The following is a 22,678-nucleotide window of genomic DNA, read 5'->3' as shown; positions in this document are numbered from 1 at the left end:
GCATTTGAAGAAGGTTACTTTAATGTGCAATGAACCCAGGTCCAAGCAGGGAGATCCAACCCATGCATAAAAGACCCATGAGGATGCTTCTTTCAGTGGCCAAATTCACAAGATAATTTGGCCATGTTAGAACATTGGTTGGTGTCGTGGTTGCCTGAGAATGATTGGTTCATGCAGAATTGGGTCTCCCAAAAGTTAAACAGCTTTTCTTGCTCCCCACAGATGACCACTTACGGTGCCTTTCTTCATAAGGGCTCCTTCTGCCGCAACTACTTCAACATCCTGGACTTGCTTGTGGTAGCTGTCTCCCTCATCTCCCAGGGACTAAAGTAAGCCTGCAACAGAAGGACTGCTTTTCTTGAGGGCTGCTCAGTTATTTCTTGTGGACTCTGAGCCAGCTGTGCTAATGCTTTGGGAGGGGGGAGTAGAAATTAGACCAACCATGTGTCTTTGGCAGAAACTGTGGGTCTGTGGAATATAATTATATGAAGAATGGTTGTGTGTTACTAGAGAGTAGGGAATTAGCGAACACGAAGAAATACAATAAAGATATATGTATTTCTGAAGAAATTTAAGAAAGATGTTATGATTACACCTTGGACCTTGGTGAGTAGGAGCTGCTTGGGGTTGGGAAATAAACGGAATCCAAAAGCAGCAGACAGTATTCATCACCAGAGTTATCAACAATTAAAACAAAGGGCGAAAATGCACGGTTGCTTTAGCCTCCTTTATTCCCTGTTTCAGCCAGGATTCAGCCAGGATTGAACGCGTGCGTTTTTGCCGAACGTGCGTTCAATCCTGGATGAAACAGGGAATAAAGGAGGCTAAAGCGACTGTGCGTTTTCACCCTAAGAGTAAAATAAATTCTTTCTTGCCTCCACTTCAGGATGGAAATTAGAGGTACAATCAGCTTCTACAATTTAATCCTGCTAGTTGATTATGCATAATTATCCCTTGGCATGCTTTATTCCTCCTCTCATCAATTACAAATGCTCCTTCATAGAGTTCTTAGTTTCTATCACTTACTGATGGTGGATTAGGGACTGGAGTTCTGATGCCTGGCTTCATGCTCTGGGAGTATGTTCAGTCTGACAGCAATTCAGATAGTAATTATCACTTTACAGCTGCCTCCCAGTGTACATTTGATGACAATTCTGTGTGATAATTCCTTGTCAAATGAACCTGCCAGGACCGTGAAAGTGATTATGTCCTTCTGAAGAGCTTTTTCAAGCCACGTGGTGGCCAAGTTATAGCATTCCCTTCCACAAAGTGCCTCACTCCTCTGCTAGAAACATTCTAAGGATGCTGTGTTTATGGGAAGGACTGAGACTGTGTGTCATGAGCACAAATGTCTGCGTTCATTGAAATGTCTTTCCCGTTTCCGGCAACAGATCCAGTGCCATCTCAGTGGTGAAAATCCTAAGGGTTCTCAGAGTACTGCGACCGCTGAGAGCCATTAACAGAGCAAAGGGACTAAAGGTGAGCAGGGAGGTGGAGATACTGCTATGTGCTCATTAGCCCAGAAATAGGAAATGTCAGGGGGAATATGTGATGATTTCCCACTTCTAAGTGAGTAAAATGACCTTAAGTTGATCAGTGAACTAGGCAAACCTGTTTCTGTTTATAATTTGCTGAATTGTATTTATCAGGCATTATAGTATCTGACTATCTGGAAAACTCCACCACGTGATGGCCAGATCAAATCCAGCCAATCTCTCTCTCTCTCTCTCTCTCTCCCTCTCTCTCTAGCATGTGGTCCAGTGTGTTTTTGTGGCCATCAAGACCATTGGCAATATTGTATTGGTCTCTGCCTTACTGCAGTTCATGTTTGCCTGCATTGGGGTCCAGCTCTTCAAGGTAAAACTCTTTCCTAGATAAACTGCAGACCCTGTCCTATTTCCCAAGCATGTTAGAGCTTGTTTACCTAGTTAGGGATAGGTGAGGTTGCTTCAGAGATCAATGGTTCAGGGTTTCTGTCCTGAATCAATAATAATTGTATTAGGAATCCAGAAGTATGTTAGCCTTCAATCTGGTCACTCCTCATATAATTTTGTCATCTGTGGTATTCACAAAACTTTGCTTGTTCAAGGTAATGACCATGCTATTATGTATGAAATTCTGAGGTAAAACAAACATCTCAAGAGCTCCTAATTACAGCGAGGTTCTTCCCTGAGTTGCCCTCACTAACAGGATTAACCCTTGATCATGTAAAGAATACTTAGAGCAAAACGTATTAATGCGGGCATAGGAGAACATCAGAACCCCTCAAGAGAACGTTCCCTACACTCAAGGAGATGAGCAAGAGTCCAGTAGCACCTTAAAGACTAACAAAAATATTTACTGGCAGGGTATGAGCTTTCGTGAGCCGCAGCTCACTTCTTCAGACTTCTTCTGAAGAAGTGAGCTGTGGCTCACGAAAGCTCATACCCTGCCAGAAAATATTTTTGTTAGTCTTTAAAGTGCTACTGGCTCTTGCTCTTTTCTACTACTGCAGACAGACTAACACGGCTACTCAAGGAGATGACTACACCTTTCCCAACTGTCAAATTTATCACTGGACCACCATGTCCAGAAATTCACAAACTGTCTAATGTTACTCAGGGGGTGACTAAAACCATGCTTTCCAACAGTTATAACCCAAATTTGGGATTGGAAAATGCACTGGGAAATGTCTCTCTTGTGACATGTATATTAACATCTGTAGTATAAATGTTGGTACATGGATTGCTGCTGAAAGGGGAGCCAGAACTTTAATCAGAATTGTGAATGAGGTGGAAAGGAATGCTTTCCTATCTCCAGCAGCATCAAATTTCTCTACCTTCCCAGACTCTGTATAGACTAATGGTCTTCAAATGCTGAAAATCTCATGAATGGAAAGTTTTAGCTGCTGTAATCTTCTGGCACAGCTTTGTAGCTAGGTCTCTGTTTCTGGTGGCTAAGGGAGGTTTCCATCCACTTATACAGTTAGAACCTGGCTGTGAAGAATAGCTTAGGTTTGGTGCAGGGATAACTGAACAGGATTCCTTGACTTATGCAGGAAACTTGTAAGTTATGTGCAAAACAGGAATGAAGTCAAGGCCACTCTAGGTCAGTTGATGATATGCACATATCCAGGGAGCTGACACAATAATGTCATTGAAATGGGTTACTTTTTTCCAGTGAACTATTTTACAATCAATCACTGTGTAAATAGAACTGGCAGGATCTTAGCCCATCCCAAAACTAAATGGCTTCCTCAAGAAGGGGCTGCGACTCTGTGGGAGAGCACCTGCTTTGCACGCAGAAAGTCCCAGGTTAAGTTCCTGGCATCTATTTAAAAGAATCAGGTAGTCTGTGATGTAAAAGATTTCTACAGAAGACCTTGGGAGACTCGCTGTCAGTCAGATTTGACAATACTGATAGACCAATAATCTGACTCAGTAAGTATAAAGTAACTTCATGTGTTCCTGGGCATATATCAGCACCAAAGGCAGAGATGACAAACTCTCGATCACTCATTGCCACCCTCCTCTCCTTCAACAATGGTAACTTTTGTCTAGGCATTGAGTAGCTGGAAACTTGCACTTTTCAGGACTGTCAAGCAAATGAGACTGTACTAAAATCAGTCCTTTTTGGGATCTCTGATTAAATGTAGGGGAAGTTCTACAGCTGCACAGATCCACTCAAGATGACTGAAGAGGAGTGCAGGTAAGCTACCCTCTGGTGACCTAGTATGTCCTTCTGTGGGATCATGGTATAATAAGAGCGAGAGTGCCAACCTAGACATTAGTCTACTACTGCTGCAACTGTAAACAGAAAATGAATCAATGGTTGTGCCTTCTTTAACATTTAGCTGAACCTACCTTTTGGTATGCGACTTCATGCTGTTACATTTTTCTCTGCAACACCACATCACTGGCTGCCACTGGTGGGGGTATCAACATCATATAGAGCAATCCTAAGCAAAACTATTGAGAATCCTACTCAAATCTATTCAATGGGGTATACTCCCAGGAAAGTATTCTTAGGATTGTACCAATAGTGTCATAACGCATATTGACAGGTTACAGAGTTCACATGGAAGACTCGTGGCCACTGCAGTGACGTGGGATCAGAGATGTGCCTGGAGTATTGTGCTGGGAACTCAATTCTCAGGGGCCCAATTTGGATTTATTTTATTTTATTTATACTCCTCCTTTCTCAGGACCACAGAGTGAAGGGAGAGAGGGCTTAAGCATCCACCCCAACCTGAAATGCCTCCACAAAACAGTGATTTGCCCTTCTGCAGAAGCTTATATGTAGCCATCAGTATATGTTGGTTTTCCCAGTAGGGCAAATACTGTCTCCTGGGGTGGATTCAGGACAGGAAAGCAGTGCAGTGGGGAAGCGAATGCCAACTGCCCTTATACACCACAGTCAGGCTATTGCGTGCCTGGGAACTGTTCCCATCACATCTTTTGAAAGTCTGCATTTCCACTCTGTGGACTGCCTAAGGTGTGGATCAAACAGCAGTAAGCACTACTAGATATTACAAGATGGAAATGCAGATTTGCCACTTTTGGTAGAATCTGCACATTTTTTTAAATATCTAGTTTAATTATGAAGAAATTGGTAAAAAAAAACAAGCACGGATGACTTCCTATATAGCCCACTGAACATTGTATGGTGCCATTGTGTACAATAACTGTTAAAATTTCAAACCTAGGGCAATGCAGTTTGTGCGGATGGTCTTGCAAGACAAAGATATGAGAAAACTTGGTTTTGTTTTGAATTTTGAAATGTGGTAAACATTATTCCTTCTCTCCTTCCCCCCCTTCCTGAGAATTCATCAGCATAAAAACCATCAATAATAATAATCCTAAAATATAGTTAATCAAATGTTAGAAATAAGTATATAATTATGTGAAGGAAGGTTATTATGTTTAGTAGTATATTTTCAACTTGTTTAAAATATTACAGTCTATATAGGGAAGAATATAGAATGGCATCACAAAAAATTGGCTATGCCCACCCAGAGAAAAGTATATTATTAAATGTAGTCTGTAGTGTTTATGTAATGTACATCTGTGAAATTGTGTTTGTATTGTGTTGTTTGTATTTGTTAGATTAGAAATTGGAAAACAAAAAAATATTTGTTAAAAAAATAATAATCCAAAATGCCTATATTGAGGGTTTGGCCTTGATGGCGAGGCAAGATGAAGTGAAAGATCAAAGCTTTATTATATGCCGATGACAACGTTTATGGTACAGTCAGAGTATAGTTCTGTATTTAGATTGGTCAAGACTGCAAACATTTGGAAAAGTGTCTGGGTATAAAATCAGTGCAGCAAAGTCAATATTAATTGGTTTTAACTTAGACTGACAGAAGAGAATTTCAATTATTAACTCATCTAAAGTTATCTTGGTTGGGGAAGAAAACACTAATTAATAAGAAATATTACCAAAATGCTTATTTCTTTTTTCAGCTGTCCCCCTGTTTCTGTCTGTTCTGTCACAATTGAAAAATAAAGTCAAAGGCTGTTGAAGCTCAAAAAGCAGGGAATAGAGAAAAGTTTGGTGCAAGCTTCTAAAGGCAAGGGTTGCCTGTCAGTTCCAGCTATCAGTAGTTACTATTTACGAACTCCTAATATATGCTGGAAATGTAGTAAATCTGTTAGTACTTTGCTCCATTTGTGATGGAATTGTCCTCTAGTACTGGAAAAGGGTGATGGAAAGAATTTGCCAGATTACAAGGGTAAAACTTCCTAAGTCGCTTTTAATATGCCTGTTGGGATTCAATGACATAGTTTTACACAATTGTAAGTGGTGCTTAATATGGCAAATGTTGGCAGCCGCAATAATTATCTTAGGTAAATGCTGGAAGCAAGCACCCAATACTGAGAACTGGCTACTTAAGTTATAGGATGTCATATTACTGAACAAAATCACTATATTAAAAGGGGACAGTCATGAGAAGTTCAATGAACAGGCTATATATTCAATGTTGGACTCTCTTCCTTGTCTTTTGGAATGATCCCCCCCCCACAGAATCAACATAGAGTGAAATCTTAAATTGGATTTGAATTAAGGAGAAGATGTGGCTTCAGGAATAATATTGTTTAAATAGGAACAAGGTAGTTTATGTAGAAATAACGAGTAAAATGTATTAAGACTGATTTTTATACTTATATGAGGGGGGTTTTGTGTGTAAAATTTGACTTGATTTTAAAATAAAATTTTAAATTCCAAAACGCCTTGATGTGAACTCACAAAGCTAGATGGGTAAATTCTAAGATAATCTAGCTATTATCTATTAAGCTGTAAGAGATGTGACTGATGGAAGGTCACACAAAGGGCTCAGTGTGAATTAGGACTCACATGATCTCCCCTCCCCAGTCCTAGAGTGCCACTCGGACCCACTGTACTGCATTGGCTCTATCTCTCTGCCATTTCTTGAAATATCCCTGTCATATACAAAAACAACACATATACAAAAACAACACATATGCAAAAATGAATGTTGAGGGACTCATCATAAGTAGATCAACTGAGGAAATCATTTTTTACCATTTTTAAGACCAGGAGCAACTGTCTCAATTTGAGTGACATCAGCCTAACATCGATTCAAAAACCACATTTGTTTATTTCTCTTCTCCCAGGGGACAGTTCATCTCATATGTTGATGAAGATCCAACGCAGATGGTTCTTAGTGAGCGGCAATGGTTTCATAATGAATTCCACTTTGACAATGTCTTTTCGGCCATGATGTCTCTTTTCACCATATCCACCTTTGAGGGATGGCCCCGGTAAGTGCTGCCTGATTTAGCTGTGTTGTGCAACCAAACTGGCTTGGGGGGAAGGAGGAACATCACTAATGATGGATGACATTGTTGCTACGCATCAGTAGGTGTACAAGTCATTTGGGCAACCACTGCAGCGTCTTCTGCAATTGATATGAGTAAGGATTGCATTATTCTCAATTCTCACAATATTTTTGTGGTGTGAGTACTGGAAAATATTATATTCCCCCCAGTGTTACTTTGAAGAGGGATGCCTGCATTCCACATAATAAAGTTGCATTTACTCAGCTATAAAATGTGCATGTGGAAAAGGCCTTTGAGAGTGAGCACCTATCAACCCATACATGGAGGCGCCAGATGCTTAAGACTTCCACCATCGCTTCTTCAAAGCCATGCCTATTAACCTGGACTGCTATGTTATCCCCTACAGGCTGCTGTACAGAGCCATTGATACCCACCACGAGGACATGGGCCCTATATACAACTATCGCATGGGCATTGCCATCTATTTCATTATCTATCTCATCCTCATAGCCTTTTTCATGATGAACATCTTTGTAGGCTTTGTCATTGTAACCTTCCAGGAGCAAGGGGAAACAGAGTACAAAGACTGTGAACTCGACAAGAACCAGGTATGGCAATGTGGACTCTGAGCAGAGGTGGCATGACCTGAACTAGATATTAAGTTGGATCCAGATGAACATTTCTACAGGTGAAAGGGTTTCCACTCATGGGGCATGATTTTCCTGCCCCCCTCCAGCAGCCCCCAGTGCCCCTGCAGTCTTGTTCCTTGGGGTCCTTTCTTCTCCAATACCAGGATTTTGGGCAGCATTTTGAACTGCCAAGGTGGGGGGAGACAGAAAAATTGTGCTTCAGGAGGAGCAGAAACAAGAGATCAGACAGGAAGCTGTGAAATGAACAAAAATCAGGCACCAAAGTTTTTATTAATGAGTAGGATGAAGCTGGGTCATTCACCCAGGATCAGTAACAACTCTGCAACTGGCTGCCTTTTGAACTGTGTGATGGATTGGTTGCATGAGAGATGTCTTATGATACAATCTAAGTGTAGCAGTAGCAGATTTGCTTGGTGCTTAGAAAGACCAAACCATAACCACTCTTGTATCTTTTTCTGTTGGTTGGTGATGATCAAGAAAGCTACCATATAACCTGAACATTCATTATCAGTTGCTCTTTCTTTGATTTGGGTGTTACTGAGCTTCAATTGTCACCATCAGTTAGGGTTGCAGGTAGAGGTGTGCACTTCAAAAAAATTCATGTTACTTTTGTTTCAGGAGGGGCATGATTTTCGGTATCCTGAAATTTTGAGAGTATTTATACCATTACAGAAATCCATTTTTGGGACATTCTTCAGGTTCAGGAACCCAAAAATTATGGAATTTTTAAAGTAACAAAATGCTAATATTTAGTGCACATGCTGCCCCCCCCCCCCCGAGGCTGCAAGAACTGTGAGGGAGAAGAAAGAGACCTGGGCTGTGGTGCCAATGCTGCTGCAGCCATTTGAGCACCTTTTAAACAGAGACAGACTGCAATGCGCTTGGCCTCTTTCTCTCTCCTCCCTCACTGCTCCTGCTTCCTCTCCCAGACCCAAACCACTACCTAGATTTCAGGAGCGTTAGGATCTTTTTAGATACCCCTGAGCTGAAATGAAATAGGGAATTTGGGGACTAATTCCAGCTTGGGAGTTTCCAAATGCACACCCCTAGTTGCAAAAAGTCAGCCTCTGGATAGGAGTCCCAGGGTGACAGTAGTTGAGTTTGTGGTCTTGATGCTTGTTCGAGCTCAGGTCTCCCTTAGCGATGCATAACAAACCATTTATCCTTGAGAGGAAATCCATTTAAGCTGTTTAGGAAGGTAACAGGCCAGATAAATTATTTGGCATTGCTGGTAAACTTCAGAGACCTGGAGAACTAGACCTCTTTGAGGGGAGATCCTAAGAATGATCTCTGTATGACACTGCTTGACCTTTTACATTTTGCCTTTTTCTCTCTACAGCGTCAGTGTGTCCAGTATGCACTGAAAGCAAGGCCTTTGAAATGTTACATTCCTAAGAACCCCTACCAATACCAGATATGGTACCTGGTGACTTCCTCCTACTTTGAATATCTCATGTTCTTCTTGATCATGTTGAACACCATCTGCTTAGGCATGCAGGTATGGATGAGAAGACTTCCCACCCACCTGAGGGGTAGCAGTATGGCGTGGTGGTAGAGGGACCCTAAGGAAAGTTGGCCTATGGAAGAAGAGTAGCAAATCTGTGCCCCTTTAGGGAGCAGTTGCTGATCTTGTGCTTGCAAATATGGGCGAGTCTTTCAGTTCCTCAGTTGTGCTACTGTTCCAGCCATGGAAATGCTAGTGAGCAAAATATTGCCAAAAGATTATCGGTACGGGAATCTTTTCATTAACTCAGCTGCCTCACTGCCACCATTCTTTGTTCTGTAGGCATTTCTCTGTTGCCTACAACTGCAAAGATTCCTTCTTGCAGGTTTTCATTGGGAGTGCTGTACACAAACCAATTTTCAATTATCTCTACAGCATTACAATCAGTCAGAAACAATGAACCAGATCTCAGATGTTCTCAATGTGGTCTTCACCTTGCTCTTTACTGTGGAGATGATTCTTAAACTTATAGCCTTCAAGGCGAAGGTGAGTGGGAAGTAGATGCACAAGGTTGCCAGTGCAACGTAAACTCTTTAGTGGGGACACTCCAAAGAGACTGCTGGAGATTTGTAGGGTTGTCGGGAGGGGGTGCATGTCAGTTTTCAATCCTGACATCTTATAAGCCTGAAGTTTCAGGATGGGTTCCTGTGTTGGACAAGTACTAAAAAGACATGGAAAATAGTCCCATTCTCCCTATGGGTCTTCCTCTTTTTTTGGTGCACTCCTGCTTATTCTGTATTCTTTGTAGCCCATTGTCTCCTTTCTTTTTTCAGGGCTACTTTGGGGACCCTTGGAATGTGTTTGATTTCCTCATTGTTATTGGCAGCATCATTGATGTCATCCTTAGTCAGATTGATGTAAGTACAACTAGAGCAGCTGCAGGGATTGCAGTTTGAGTAACCAACACTGGAGGGTGGTAAAGACTGGAAATTTGAGGAAGGAAGGAAACAAGTAGCAGCTCTTGAGATGCAGCAGCATGTGGTCTCCCAGCTTCCCACAGGAAAAAACCCTGTATGTCTGAGCTAAACTTCTGACTTTACACCAGACAGCATCCATGTCCCAGCTTCAGCAGCATCCAGAATGGGTCAGGATTGCTGTGATTGTTGAGTTAAGGGAATGACAGGTGTCTCTCACATATAAGGAAACCTTGTATGAATTCTGACTCCTAGACATCTCTGCCAAGAAGCACTATGATTTGTCCTTGATCGTAGCCTCAAGAGCCACCATGCCCAGGAGATTTTACCTGTCCTGTCATCTCTGTGTGCTCTTTAAATGTATACCCTTGGCAAGGAACATACAGCTGGCAAACTGAGTTTGAAGCTTGAGATGGTTTGCCTCATGGTACCTGCAGAGAATTTCTGCCTTGTTGACCACCATGGCAACCATGATCCAAGTAGCTGCTTTCTATATGTGCTTAGTGTGAATATCTTTCGGCAACACTTGCATATGTGAATTTTGCCTTCTGTACATGTATGCATGGATGCTATAATATACACCACAGAATATTAAACCATTCTATAGGTGGATTAGCACATGCATTGTATGTCGCATATAAAGAGAGCATACTGGCAACTACAGCTGTTATTGGATTAAAAATGCCTCCTCGTGCCTTTGTGTGACCAGCGCTAATGCATGCATTTACAGTTAGTTAGCTGTAGCTTCCAGAAATGCTGTAGAAGTAGATCAACTTAGAACATAATATTCATCAGTTGTGTCTGTACCCAGTTCCATACTTCTAAGAAGTCTTGCCAGAACCATCTCCCCCTTCCATTTTTGAACACTGTCTTGCTTTATGTATCCAACCTTTGGAGAAATGTGATGTGCCTCTTTATAGAATCAGCCAGGTTTTAGACATCACCAGCAAAAAGATCTGCACATTTTGTGATGATGTTTACAACCCTAAAGCTAGTAGATTTGATCTACTTGCTTTACACTGAACCTACCATCCTACATAATGCTCTCACTGAACATGGCTTGGCACATAAGATGGCCAAAAGTCTCAGAGGGGAGATCAAGGTGTTGAGCAGTTAAGATGAAAAGGGGCAAAATTTAATGGAATCTGAGAAAGCAGATTAGGAATCTGGGGCTTGGTAAGTACGCTTGGTATCTGTTATTTTCTTTCACTGTCAGAGAAAGAGTAGCTCTTGCCCTGATTTCATTTTTTCCATGGACTGTTTATCTGCCACACTGGAATGCTGCTTCATATTGAACAACTGAGAGCTGGAAAATGCAGAAGAATAATAGGGGTAATATTTGGACCATGATTCTCATCAAATACCCTGTACCCCATCCTCTGGCATTGACAAAATCACAGCCCTGTGTTGAAATAGCTACCGACTCCATCCTAATCAGAGCTTCATTATTGTTTCTGTTCTTCCATCCACAGATACTTGCAAACCTGTCACTCTATCCCTTTCTGTGCTTCCTCTTTTGTCTTCCTATTTCCTTCCTCCTTGTCCATTTGTCTCATTTACCTGTATATTGATGTTCAGTAAACCCCCGTTAGGTGAGTTCGTTAGATGAATTAATAGATGTCCTTGTTGATGGCCTCTCATCCAAGAATAAATAACACCAGTGGTTTTAAAATGCCACTGGCATTATGTCTGGGCCTTTAATAAAGTTCGTATGTTGCTTTGGATAAGAGAAACATATTGTCCAAACAAGATTTTAGTCGAGAAAAAGAAAAGACCAGAGCACTGATCTAGCAATCCACCACATTCATTTCTTTGTTACTGGATTCAGTGGCACCACTTTGGGCAAGTAGTAAAATGAAATACTCAAATGTCAGTTGTAGCATCAGAATTTTCAAATGTGTACATTTAGATATTGTAACAGTCTTTCATAGGTGCCACAAGATTTTTTCTTGAACCAGGCCACCTTGTAAAACCCTGTAGAAGGCTGCTGTTCGTTCTTCTCCAGGTCATTTGGTCCGGTCTTTGGATTACCTTCACGTACAGAAGAAAGAACTAACATTTGCTGAAGAACTCAACAAGGTGGGAGATATGCTGGGAGTTGGAAGATGTGACCATGAACTACACCTGGCCTGAATTTGAAGTCTAGTTCACTAATGGTCTCTGGACCATGTTACTGCAGCTGACCGTGTGTCATAGACAGGTGCAAGTGCCTATTTTTAAGTGCGTGCAGGTCTTTCAATAGTAGCCAAAGAGGCATATGTGCCCCAGTCTTTTCACAAAGCTCAAACTTTGACTTTTCCTAAAATTCCAAACTTTGTTCCAGACAGTAGCAATTCTCAGCTTAGTGCTCTTCTCTTCAAGCCTGTGCACTAGGTAATGATCGATTTCCCCCAATGTTTCATGCATTATTCCCCCAAGCCCTTTATCCTTTCCTTCTTTTTGCCTGTCCTCCTTGTAATGGTTATCATTGGCATCTCACCTGATCTCCCTCTGTGAAATGCAATCCCTCCTGCTCATCCAGTCTATCCTTCTGTCTCTTTCCTTCAGTCTCTCTTCCTCATTTCTCACCCTTTGAAGGTGTGGGATTCTTTGGTTGACTCTTTTGTTCTCTTGACAGACTGTTCTTGCTTCCAGAGGCGGATTGTACTGCCTAAGCGGTGGCTGTAATGGCGTTGTAAATATCAGCTGCATGAGCTTGTTGTGGACAACCTTTTATTTTATAGTGCTCTCCCCCCCCCCCTTGTAGACCATTCCATGTTGCTGTGTCCTGCTGTGTTGGTATGAGCTGCATGAAATTGATGCCAAAAGGAAGTCTTCAGGGAGAGATGGAAAGCACATCTAAAGATATGTCCATATGGCAACGTCAGCACTAACTCGAAGCAAAGGAATCAAATGGGTCAAACCCTTTAGTAAATAAGGTACCTTTTCCCAACCTTAAACTTGGAAAATCAGGGCATATCTACACTACAAATATATATTGGTTTTTTACCAACTGAACTAGCACAATATGAGAACCTTTTGTGCATTTAAATTACAAAGTTTGGAAACTGTACCAAATGTACCACAACATTTGCTGTTCCTGCCTGTCCTCCCATTTTCCTCCTGCCTGACAGATATGAAAACCTAGATAAAAATTTGCTTGCCACAAGTTATCCAGAAGTAAGAAGCTGGTTCATTATGTGTGGTTGGTTAATAAGACTATATAGCCTTCTGCATTTTGTAGGACCTGGGAAATATATTGTTGCCTAGAAGTCACAGCTTCCAAGGTGCAGCTTTTTTGAATGAGACCTCTAGCACTGCAGTGGGAATATTTCTATGGCTGCCCTATTGGTGACATTGCCAGTGGACAGCAAGTACCAGCAAATATGTCACTGAGTGTGGGGGGGGGGCACATCTAACCTCCATTTCTGGTCCATCCTGCAAGCCCGTTCTGTGCAGTTTCACTGTAGAAGCAGCGACAGCAAGAACTGAAGATCCCAACACGTGCAGATATTACACTGAACTCTGCATTGTAGGAGCCACTTTCTGGAATAAATATTTTGCTCTTATGTCTGCACAAACACAAGCCCGTAGATGAGCTTTGAGTTGGATTGGCTCCATACTGAATGTGTTTGCTCTGTGTGTTTGCTCTCAACACTGCCATGATAGTTTGACCCTGATGATGCAGAATCATCCTTAATTTCCATAGAATAGCAGCCAGCAGTTTCAGAACCATCAGGGTGTGATACCTATAGCTTCAGAAGAAATACCAAGCCCAAAAAACTCATCTTCCTGTTGGGAAACTATGATGGGGTGGCATTAATCCCTATTCCAAACCTTTTGAGTTAGCATGCCATTAGTGGAGTAGTACAATCCTTCCTTCCCCTTTAGCATGCCGTTGGCCCTGAGGCCCTCCTTCTACCCATGTTGCAATGGTTGCTGTGTTTGTTGCTATGGGCTATATCCGTAGACCAAGCAGCAGCTGGTTAATGTGACAAGCCTGCTGAACAAATCAGTTCCACTCCTGAAGTCTGTCTCCTTCTGCCCGATTCCATTTGTACTCTTTGCCTAAGAGATTGCTCTTCCTGCAGCCTCCTTCCACAGGTGATGATGAGAATGGGCGGATCTCTATCACCTTCTTTCGGCTTTTCCGGGTCCTGCGGCTGGTAAAATTGCTGAGCCGAGGAGAAGGCATTCGAAACTTACTCTGGACCTTCATCAAGTCCTTCCAGGTGTGTGTCACGCACTAGCTGAGAGTGTAAGGAACCCAGATCCAGATGCAGGAAAGAAATGGGATGGTGGGAGGGGAGGACAAGCATAGCAGGACAGCCCTTTCCATCTCATTGCTGTCCTGGAGCTACGTATGACTCTTGAATTCTTCTGTACTTTGTCCCACAGGCCCTGCCGCATGTTGCCCTGTTGATTGTGATGCTGTTTTTCATCTATGCTGTGATTGGGATGCAGGTAAGGATTCAAGGAAATGCTTGGACTCCATTGGTACAGGTGCAGCCAAGATCCCTGATCTTTCATAGGAAATGTAGACTCATTCTGTTCCCTTGGATATTTTCAGTTCCCTGAAATCTTCCACTGTGCATTCTATGAAGTGAGCACAGTATTCTCCTATAATGGAGATGGGAAAGACAGAATCAGATAGTGGTCCTGCATCCAGTGAGTCAATAGCAGTCTTGGTTGGAGATCAAGTAAGACCTGCTTTTCCTTACATTCAGTCCACCGCCTGACCCATGAAATCATTACACCCCGAAAGCTCCATGCTCTGAACTGCCACAGGTTTTATTCCAAAAGATGCCAAAGGGATTTATGCATTGTCATAGACTTTCAGCTTCAAGTTCTGCAGACCAACATGTTTATGTTATTCAGCAATAAATCAACACTATTTCTATGGGGCTGATATAACTTTCAAAGGGCCAATTAACTGAGAATAAGTCTGTCAATAACTATTAGCCATGATAGCTAAGTGGAACCTTCAGATTCAGGGACCGTATGTCTCTGAATAGTGATTGCTGAGGCAGCGGGAGTGGGGGACATCTGTTGCCTTCGTGTTGTCTGCTCCTGGACTTCTAAGAAGCACCTAGCTGGCCACCATTAGAAACAGGATGTTGCACTAAATTGACTCTAGGCCTGATCCAGCAGGGCTCTTATATTCTTTTCAGTTCAGTAGGATTTACTCTCTATTCTTTGTCTATTTAGAACCTGCATATCCAGCACTTCTGAGCCAATACAGGCTCTTGGCATGGCTTGCAAACCACAAGTCGTCATATGCAATAAAAACAAAAATTACTAAGTATCTATAAAAAGAAACATAAATAATCAACAAAAAAATCTCAACTGGGCACTAACAAGCCAAAGGCAATGATAAAAGCCTTATAAAATATTTTAAACCAACAAACTAACTAAGAGGGCAATACAAGCAAGTTAGTATGATTAGGACTGCCCACAACCTTAATCACTTGATTTTCTTGCGGGGGGGGGGGGGACAATCTAAAAAATCGGGGGGGAACTAAACAAGGGAGAGTAGCAACAGGCGTAAGGAAAATGGTATAAAAAAGCATGACCTGATCAGAGAAACACAGGATAAGATGTCTGCGCAAGGGAGTTGAACCAAAACTTCTGCTTTACAGATGTTTGGGAAAGTTGCTCTAGTGGATGGAACCCAAATCAATCGGAATAACAATTTTCAGACCTTCCCACAAGCGGTGCTGCTACTGTTCAGGTCTGTATCATATAGACGCTTTCCTGTGTTAGGCTTTGGTAGTACCACTTCCAAAGTTCTCAGGGCAGTAGAGAATGGCCTTTTCACCCTCCCTGTGTGGTTGCCCTCTTTTTCCTGTTCATACCACCCTTAAGTTAAGAGCCTTTAAAACAAAAAGGAGCTATTACAAAGGTTTGGTAGAGCGTTATTTGCAGAAGGACCCAAATTTCTAGTCCTGGCCATCTCTAACTAAAGGATCCCAAAAGATGGAAAAGACTTCTCTGCTTGAGGTTGTGGCACTTGATATCTAGGCTTCATTTAAACATTTGGGCAAGCATGTGGTTACCCCTGAAAATAGTTTTGCCATCCCCAGAACATTAGAGACTGCTAGAAGAATGTTTGAATCATGCAGGATCACATGGAAAGTATTCAGACTAGTGGTGCTGACACAGGTGTTTCTCTGTTATCTCTATGGAGAGCTATATTGGAATTGCAATCATGCATCCTTTACAATGTTAGAACTGGGGCTAACTTACAGTAAGATGAGGTCAAAGTCCTCTTCTTACATTAGGTTTGCCAACCTCCAGGTACTAGCTGGAGATCTCCTGCTATTACAATTAATCTCCAGCTGATAGAGATCAGTTCACCTGGAGAAAATGGCTGCTTTGGCAATTGGACTCAATGGCATTGAAGTCCTTCCCCTCTCCAAACCCTGCCCTCCTCAGGCTCTGCCCTTAAAATTTCCCACCGGTGGTGAAGAGGGACCTGGCAACCCTATCTTACAGTCAAGCCATATAGGAATACTGCATTACTTTGCTTGATCACTCAGGGAAGGGAGACTCCCCAAAATTCTCAAGATGCAGGCAGAGATGTTGACAAGGTGTTGTTTTCCTGCCTTATAGGAGAATTGCATCCAGGAAGATTAGTGATTATCTGATAACTGATTAACTATGGAGGATGCGTGAACAAATAAATATAAAATGTGGAATTTCTAGAAAAGTAAAACGTATTTGAGATATCCATTATTGGATACCTGTAAGCATCAATGCTTGCCTCCTAGAAGCATCTCAGATATACAAAGCAACAGATTCAACATCCAAAATGTCTACTACAATATGTTTGCTCTGAATTCCAGAGAAGAGACTCCAGAAGTATTTTCAAATATAGACAGCACATAGGTTGCTCCTGCTGTATATGCCTGTCCTAGAAATTAGCTTCCTTGGGGCTTTGGGCGTAGCTAAGAGGTGGTTCAAGGGTGTGTGTTTATGGATGACTCCAACAGCCATTTATCTGCCTGGCTGTGAGTACCTGACAAAGTCAGGTAAGCTAGGCACCTGCTATATTGAGACTGGTAAAAAAACAACACTTAGGCCAACTTTTCACAGACAATTTTGCTGCTCTCTTGCCGCGAAGCAAAAAAAAAAGAAGCGATTAAAAAAAAATTTCATGGGCGCGATTCATCCCCGTCAATCTCAATGTAGTTTTGGTTTTTCATGGGAACAAAGCACTCTGTGAACCACAGTTTCTCAAGGAAGAAATCATCTAAATCATGCACTGCTAGCAAATGGCTATTCCAGAAATGAAATCAGAAGGGCCATTAAACCAAACAAAAATCAGAAAACTCAGGAAAAACAGTCTCCCATAGGAAAGGTATTCTTGCCATTTATTAAAGGAGTCACTGATAGGATGGAGAAATTTTGAAAAAACATAACCTACAAACAGTGTTTAAACCCACCAAGAAAATACAACAGATGCTACGATCAGCAAAAGACAAAAGGAGTATATCGTATACCTTGCAGTTGTGGACAGGTTTACATTGGGACCACACAACGCAGCATACAAACAAGGATAAAAGAACATGAAAGATACTGCAGACTTGGCCAACCTGAGAAATCAGCAGTGGCTGAACATGGACTGACCCAAACAGGACACAAGGTCTTATTCCAAGACACTGAAATGCTGGACAATTCTACCAACTATTTTGTCAGATTGCACAGAGAAGCCATTGAAATTCATAAACAGCAGCACAACTTTAACAGAAAAGAAGAGAGTTTAAGAATGAATAAGGCTTGGCTTCCTGTCCTGAAAACCTCCAGACTAACAAAGACTACAGTCCACAATAGCCATGCGAATTATCTTTGGATTCCACATGTTAACAGATCACTTCAGGATACAATGGTTCCACATTAACATACCACACCCTTATTAGCACATTATCTTGATACTTACAGGACAATGATTAGCACATTACCTTTAATACTTTGCAGGACAATGATTCAGCTCAAACCTAACCCCCTTCTGACTATATATGACTCTTCCTACACCCTTGACACTGAGAGACACTGTCCTTCAGTGTTACTCCACTGAAGATGCCGGCCACAGCTGCTGGCGAAACGTCAGGAAAGAAAATACCAAGACCACAGTCACACAGCCCGGATAACCTACAAGAACCAATGAACTCTGACCGTGAAAGCCTTCGACAATATTTTAAAGCACGCTGTATTCAACAACGGTTTGGTCTGTCCCCTTTGCTGGAGTCCTCCCCTTCCAACAAGCTCATTGTTTATGCCCCCCCCAACTCCGCCCCAGTTCCACCCAGCAGATTACCTTGTGCGGTTCACCTCTGTGGGCATGGCCCCAGCACAATAAAAAATATCAAGCACCAGTCCCTCTGGTTTCCTTATATAATTTTTCTATTTACCATGCTCCCATACATAAATGGCCAAACTCTCCCTTCCTAGCATGCCAATCCGCACACATTGCTCTCCCCCTTTCCCAAGATTTCCATAGTTCCTTTGTTCTATTCTTTTACGTTGTTGGGGATGCACAGGATTCATCGGGGGAGAGAGGAGGGAAGGCCGCTGGCTTGCGCACCGGTCCCTATGCATCGGGAGAGAGAGGAGAGAGGGCTCCTGGCTGGCGTGCCGGTCCCAATCCGGCCTGTGTGCATGGGGGGGGGGAAGGAAAAAAGCCCCCTGGCTTGCACGCCTTGTCCAATCACCGTTCATGGGGGTGGGGAGTCACAGGAATGGGAGGATACATTTGCCTGCATGGGAGGGGAGAATAGATCCCAATCCAGGGAGTTTTTCATGGAACTCTGCAACAGAAAGGGCAGAGCAAACTCAAAGATCACGCCAAAACAGGTTTGAGATGCTGCGAGTTTTGTGCTCAAACCCGGAACAGCCATGAAAAATAAAAAATTAGCAGTGCGGCAAAACAGTGAAACCGCAGCAAACCTCCGTGAAAAAATGACCTTTGGCTTCAGAGCAGGTAGCTGCATTTTGACCCTGCTAGGTGCCAAAATAGACCATAGATCATGGATTTTGATTTTTTTTAAAAAAATTCTGATAATTCAGAGAAATTTTAAAAATAGGGTCAGATCACTGCTGCTTATTTCACATGGTACTGGATTAGATTCCAAAGCTACTGATCCCTGTTCTCTTTCCAAAACATTGTAAGTCCTCTTCTACTAAGCCAATGAATGTATTTTGAAAAGGAGGACTTACCTTATCTTATCCCTTTCTCTAGGTGTGCAACAGGTGAGGCTTGGCAAGAGGTCATGCTGGCTGCCAGCTACGGGAAGCTATGTGACCCCGAGTCAGACTATGCCCCAGGGGAGGAATACACTTGTGGCACAAGCTTTGCTTATTTCTACTTCATCAGTTTCTACATGATATGTGCATTCCTGGTATGTTGTTTTTGCTCTCCTGGACAGTTTTTGCTGCACAGTGACAAGTCTATCTATTACAATCATATGTCACGCTTCAAACAAGGAACTTACAACAGCACACACTGGAGAGCCAGTGTAGTGTAGTGGTTAAGAGCGGTGGACTGTAATCTGGAGAACCAGGTTTGATTCCCCACTACTCCACATGAGTGGCAGATGTAATTTAATAGGTAGCAAGCCAAGGTAAGGCATCTCAGACTCAGGCTTGGAGTCTTAACAAAGACAAAAGCACCACATACAAAATTTAGAACATTTTACGGAAATTTATTTCATAACAAGAATTGCAAACCAATAATACCTTGGAAAAGTGGAGAGATTCATAAAACAAAAAACTATCAAGAAGCTAGCTCATACAGTTAACCAAACACACATTGGCAAGGTTTAACAAAATACAGAAATTTCTTACCAGAGTCCATAGGTTCAGGTTGCAAAACAAAATTCTGGCTTCAGCATTCCTCCTACAAGAATAAGCAGAACCTCTCTCAGACCACCTGGGAGGGGTTGCTGATTCCCAGAATGGAAAAGCAGATCTTATACACTTAATTTCCATTAGGTGTATCCAGTACCTGATTAGGAAGCCAAGAACTTTAGTGGTTAACTACTCACAGCTGAGATTAAACACTAAATGAAAAGGTCACTCTAATCTATTGCAGGAGATATCCATTTACAGTTTGGCATCTCCCACACAAAGCAATCAACAACCTCAACCAGTTAATCAGTTAGAATGCCCATCCAATAAGGCACAAAATTCCTAAAAGAACCCAGAATCCTAAAAACAGCAATTCATAGTTATTAAAACAAAAGATTTAAACATTAATTCTTTACAGTATTAATGGCTAAAGTAAATGTAACAGGTCCCCATTCACATTTAAAGTGTCAGGGGTGACTTACTTGAACAGTAAAGGGGATATGGTAAGAGGGTACCAAACCCTTTCTTATCCTATGCCTTACTTCCTTGTTGTCAGTTTTATTTATTTTTAAATATCCCACTATTCCTTAAAAAAGTGATAATGTTTATATCAGCCAGGTTGGGAAAATAAATTTCTTACAAACCTGACATCCCTAGAGATCTTCAAATGGTAGCCTTACATATTATTACTGCTGCCAGATTGGTCTTTGCCAGAAAATGGAAATAGAAAAATACACCCAAGATTCAGGATTGGCTGTTGAAAGTAAAAGAGAGATTCTCATTTTCATGGAATTAAGGGTTTACCAAAAACACTATTATGTATCCAGATTGGACTCATTATGGTCTGGAGTTGTACAGAGGACAGAACTGGAAACAGAATAGTTAGAAGTAGAATTAGATGCACTCAGTATTGATATTACTCTTTTTATGCTCAATTGGACAGGATGTAGTGGGCAAATCCTTTGACAATGGACTTATCGGGTATGTTTTTATCTCTTCTGTCTCTTTTCTGCCTCTTCGGTGGAGTTGTAGAACACCTTGAATTGCAAAACAAATTGGTAGAACCTGTAGGCTTGAAAACACAACAGAAAATGAGTATCAGCGAACAGGGAAACCCAGTTGCTCTTCCCTTTCCCAGTCTTGATACCACAAGTATCCTGGGAATGGAGAAGATGCCTTTGAATCAAGTTAATTAGGCAATTACTGTCACAAAGCCTAAACAGTTTAGCAAAGCTTTCCTTCTTTGTCATGCTATTGTGAAGTTTTCAACCTGCATTGCCTTTAAGATGTTCATGCTGAAGAAACAGAAATCATTCTTTTCAAAGGACTGAACCACTGTTTTGATGTCTGCCCCATTCATAGTCTCTCAAATGTGCATGGTCCATACTGAGTTCTGAAGCAACATGGCCATAAAGTAATGTAGTCCTAGAATGTCCTCCTACCTTCCTCTGTCAATTTCGATTTCCCATCAAAGTGCATCAGCACTCATGGAAAAAGGCCAGACACGCCTCCTCTTATGACAGGCCTGTCCTTTTAATCCAAGGCTGGGAACCTATGTTCAAGTGGGAATATAGTAGGGAAAGGAGTCATATGACTGAATCAGAATCAGATAACATTTATTGGCATAATATTGATGGTCACAAGGTCAGAGATAAACAGATAATACATATCTAGATTAAAATTAAATTTAAATTAAAATTAACTTATATATTGTCAGAAAAATAAAAAAATATGCCTGATCTGTCATCATCATAAAACTGTAATTCAGTTTGTCACCGCATATAGACCTAAGATGAAGTGACTGGTAAGTTGTTCAATTACGGTTTGTGCTCACTGACTGCATCCCAGTATGACCACTGCTTTTCTGCTAACACCCTTGAAATTGGTTAGTTAGTTAGTTTCTGAGATCTGAACCAACCAACACTGCAGAATTTTTCTGTGGTGTTTTGTCTCTTCACTTGGGGTGTTGCCTGTGAACTTGAAAAAAAATTTTTGGCCCATAGTGTGCTGAATATTTTGCCTTGTTGCCAGAGAAGACTACTCAACTGCTTAGAGTACCTTACAGTAGAGGGGTTTGCTGTTGCTATGGGTGAAATTTTCATGCCAAGTACACTGCCTCTCATTTATACTTTCTTCAATTGCGCATGTGACTTTCAGTGCCATCCTAAGCAGGCCTGCTCCTACTCAGATCTGTTCATTGGGGATTATTCTCAGGAAAGTCATTTTAGGATTGCACTGTTTGTCCCAGTAAAGCAGTCAGCACCATTATCTCTTGTTACCTTCCAATGCATCTCTCCTTAGATTATCAACCTCTTTGTTGCTGTCATCATGGACAACTTCGACTACCTCACACGGGACTGGTCCATATTGGGTCCACATCACCTGGATGAATTCAAAAAAATCTGGGCAGAATATGACCCTGAAGCCAAGTGAGAATTCATTATGAAGCTTGTAACTATCAGACCTGAGTTTCCATTAACAGTGAAAAGAAGGCCCAGTATTACTTCCCAGAATTATTAATGACGTTAGTCCTGATGGAAGTGATTTGAGAACAAAGTCATAGTTACATGTATCTACAGAATGGAAAGCATCGAGTTGGCTTAGGAGCTGACGTGACCCCACGGTGGCGTAAGTGCCTAGTTATCCTGGGATAACGGGCACATGCTGCCATGGAGGGCATCCCCACCGGCCCTGAGATGCCATGCCACAGCAGGGGACTCGGGTGCCAGCAGGGTCTTCTACTGGCGTTCTTCTGGCACAAATCCTCGCACCACCATCCCAGGAGGCATTCCCAGGGTGTTCTGGGCACGGAGCTGCCTTTAGGCAGCTTCCAAATCCCTTTCACCCCGGGAACACCTCCTGGGATGCTGGCAGTCCTATGCCACCTTATGTGGCGCAGGCCTGCTTTCCCCTATGGGGGGAAAAAGCCTTTTTTCCTATTTTTATTTTGGAAAATAGGCCTTTTCCCCCCCTCTGCAGTTGCTGGGAAGTCTCTGAGGAGGC

The 22,678-nt window shown here is 42.0% G+C and overlaps 1 protein-coding gene across 1 annotated transcript in view; it reads left to right on the top strand.

The window, feature by feature from the left end:
* CACNA1S (calcium voltage-gated channel subunit alpha1 S) overlaps positions 1–22,678 on the top strand; it is a 77,996-nt gene that overhangs the window by 41,109 nt on the left and 14,209 nt on the right. Inside the window, exons 20-34 of the mRNA XM_056845566.1 lie at positions 223–329; positions 1,392–1,479; positions 1,750–1,857; positions 3,635–3,687; positions 6,618–6,764; positions 7,189–7,390; positions 8,772–8,930; positions 9,312–9,422; positions 9,710–9,793; positions 12,468–12,524; positions 13,921–14,061; positions 14,228–14,293; positions 15,469–15,560; positions 19,068–19,227; positions 21,977–22,104. Coding sequence (XP_056701544.1) covers positions 223–329; positions 1,392–1,479; positions 1,750–1,857; positions 3,635–3,687; positions 6,618–6,764; positions 7,189–7,390; positions 8,772–8,930; positions 9,312–9,422; positions 9,710–9,793; positions 12,468–12,524; positions 13,921–14,061; positions 14,228–14,293; positions 15,469–15,560; positions 19,068–19,227; positions 21,977–22,104 — 1,703 coding nt within the window. The remainder of the gene's footprint in view (positions 1–222; positions 330–1,391; positions 1,480–1,749; positions 1,858–3,634; positions 3,688–6,617; positions 6,765–7,188; positions 7,391–8,771; positions 8,931–9,311; positions 9,423–9,709; positions 9,794–12,467; positions 12,525–13,920; positions 14,062–14,227; positions 14,294–15,468; positions 15,561–19,067; positions 19,228–21,976; positions 22,105–22,678) is intronic.

The sequence above is a fragment of the Euleptes europaea genome, chromosome 2, assembly GCF_029931775.1.
Source record: "Euleptes europaea isolate rEulEur1 chromosome 2, rEulEur1.hap1, whole genome shotgun sequence".
Classification (NCBI taxonomy): Eukaryota; Metazoa; Chordata; class Lepidosauria; order Squamata; family Sphaerodactylidae; genus Euleptes; species Euleptes europaea.
The sequence above is the reverse complement of the archived record's forward strand: the minus strand, read 5'-3'. Positions and strand labels throughout refer to the sequence as shown.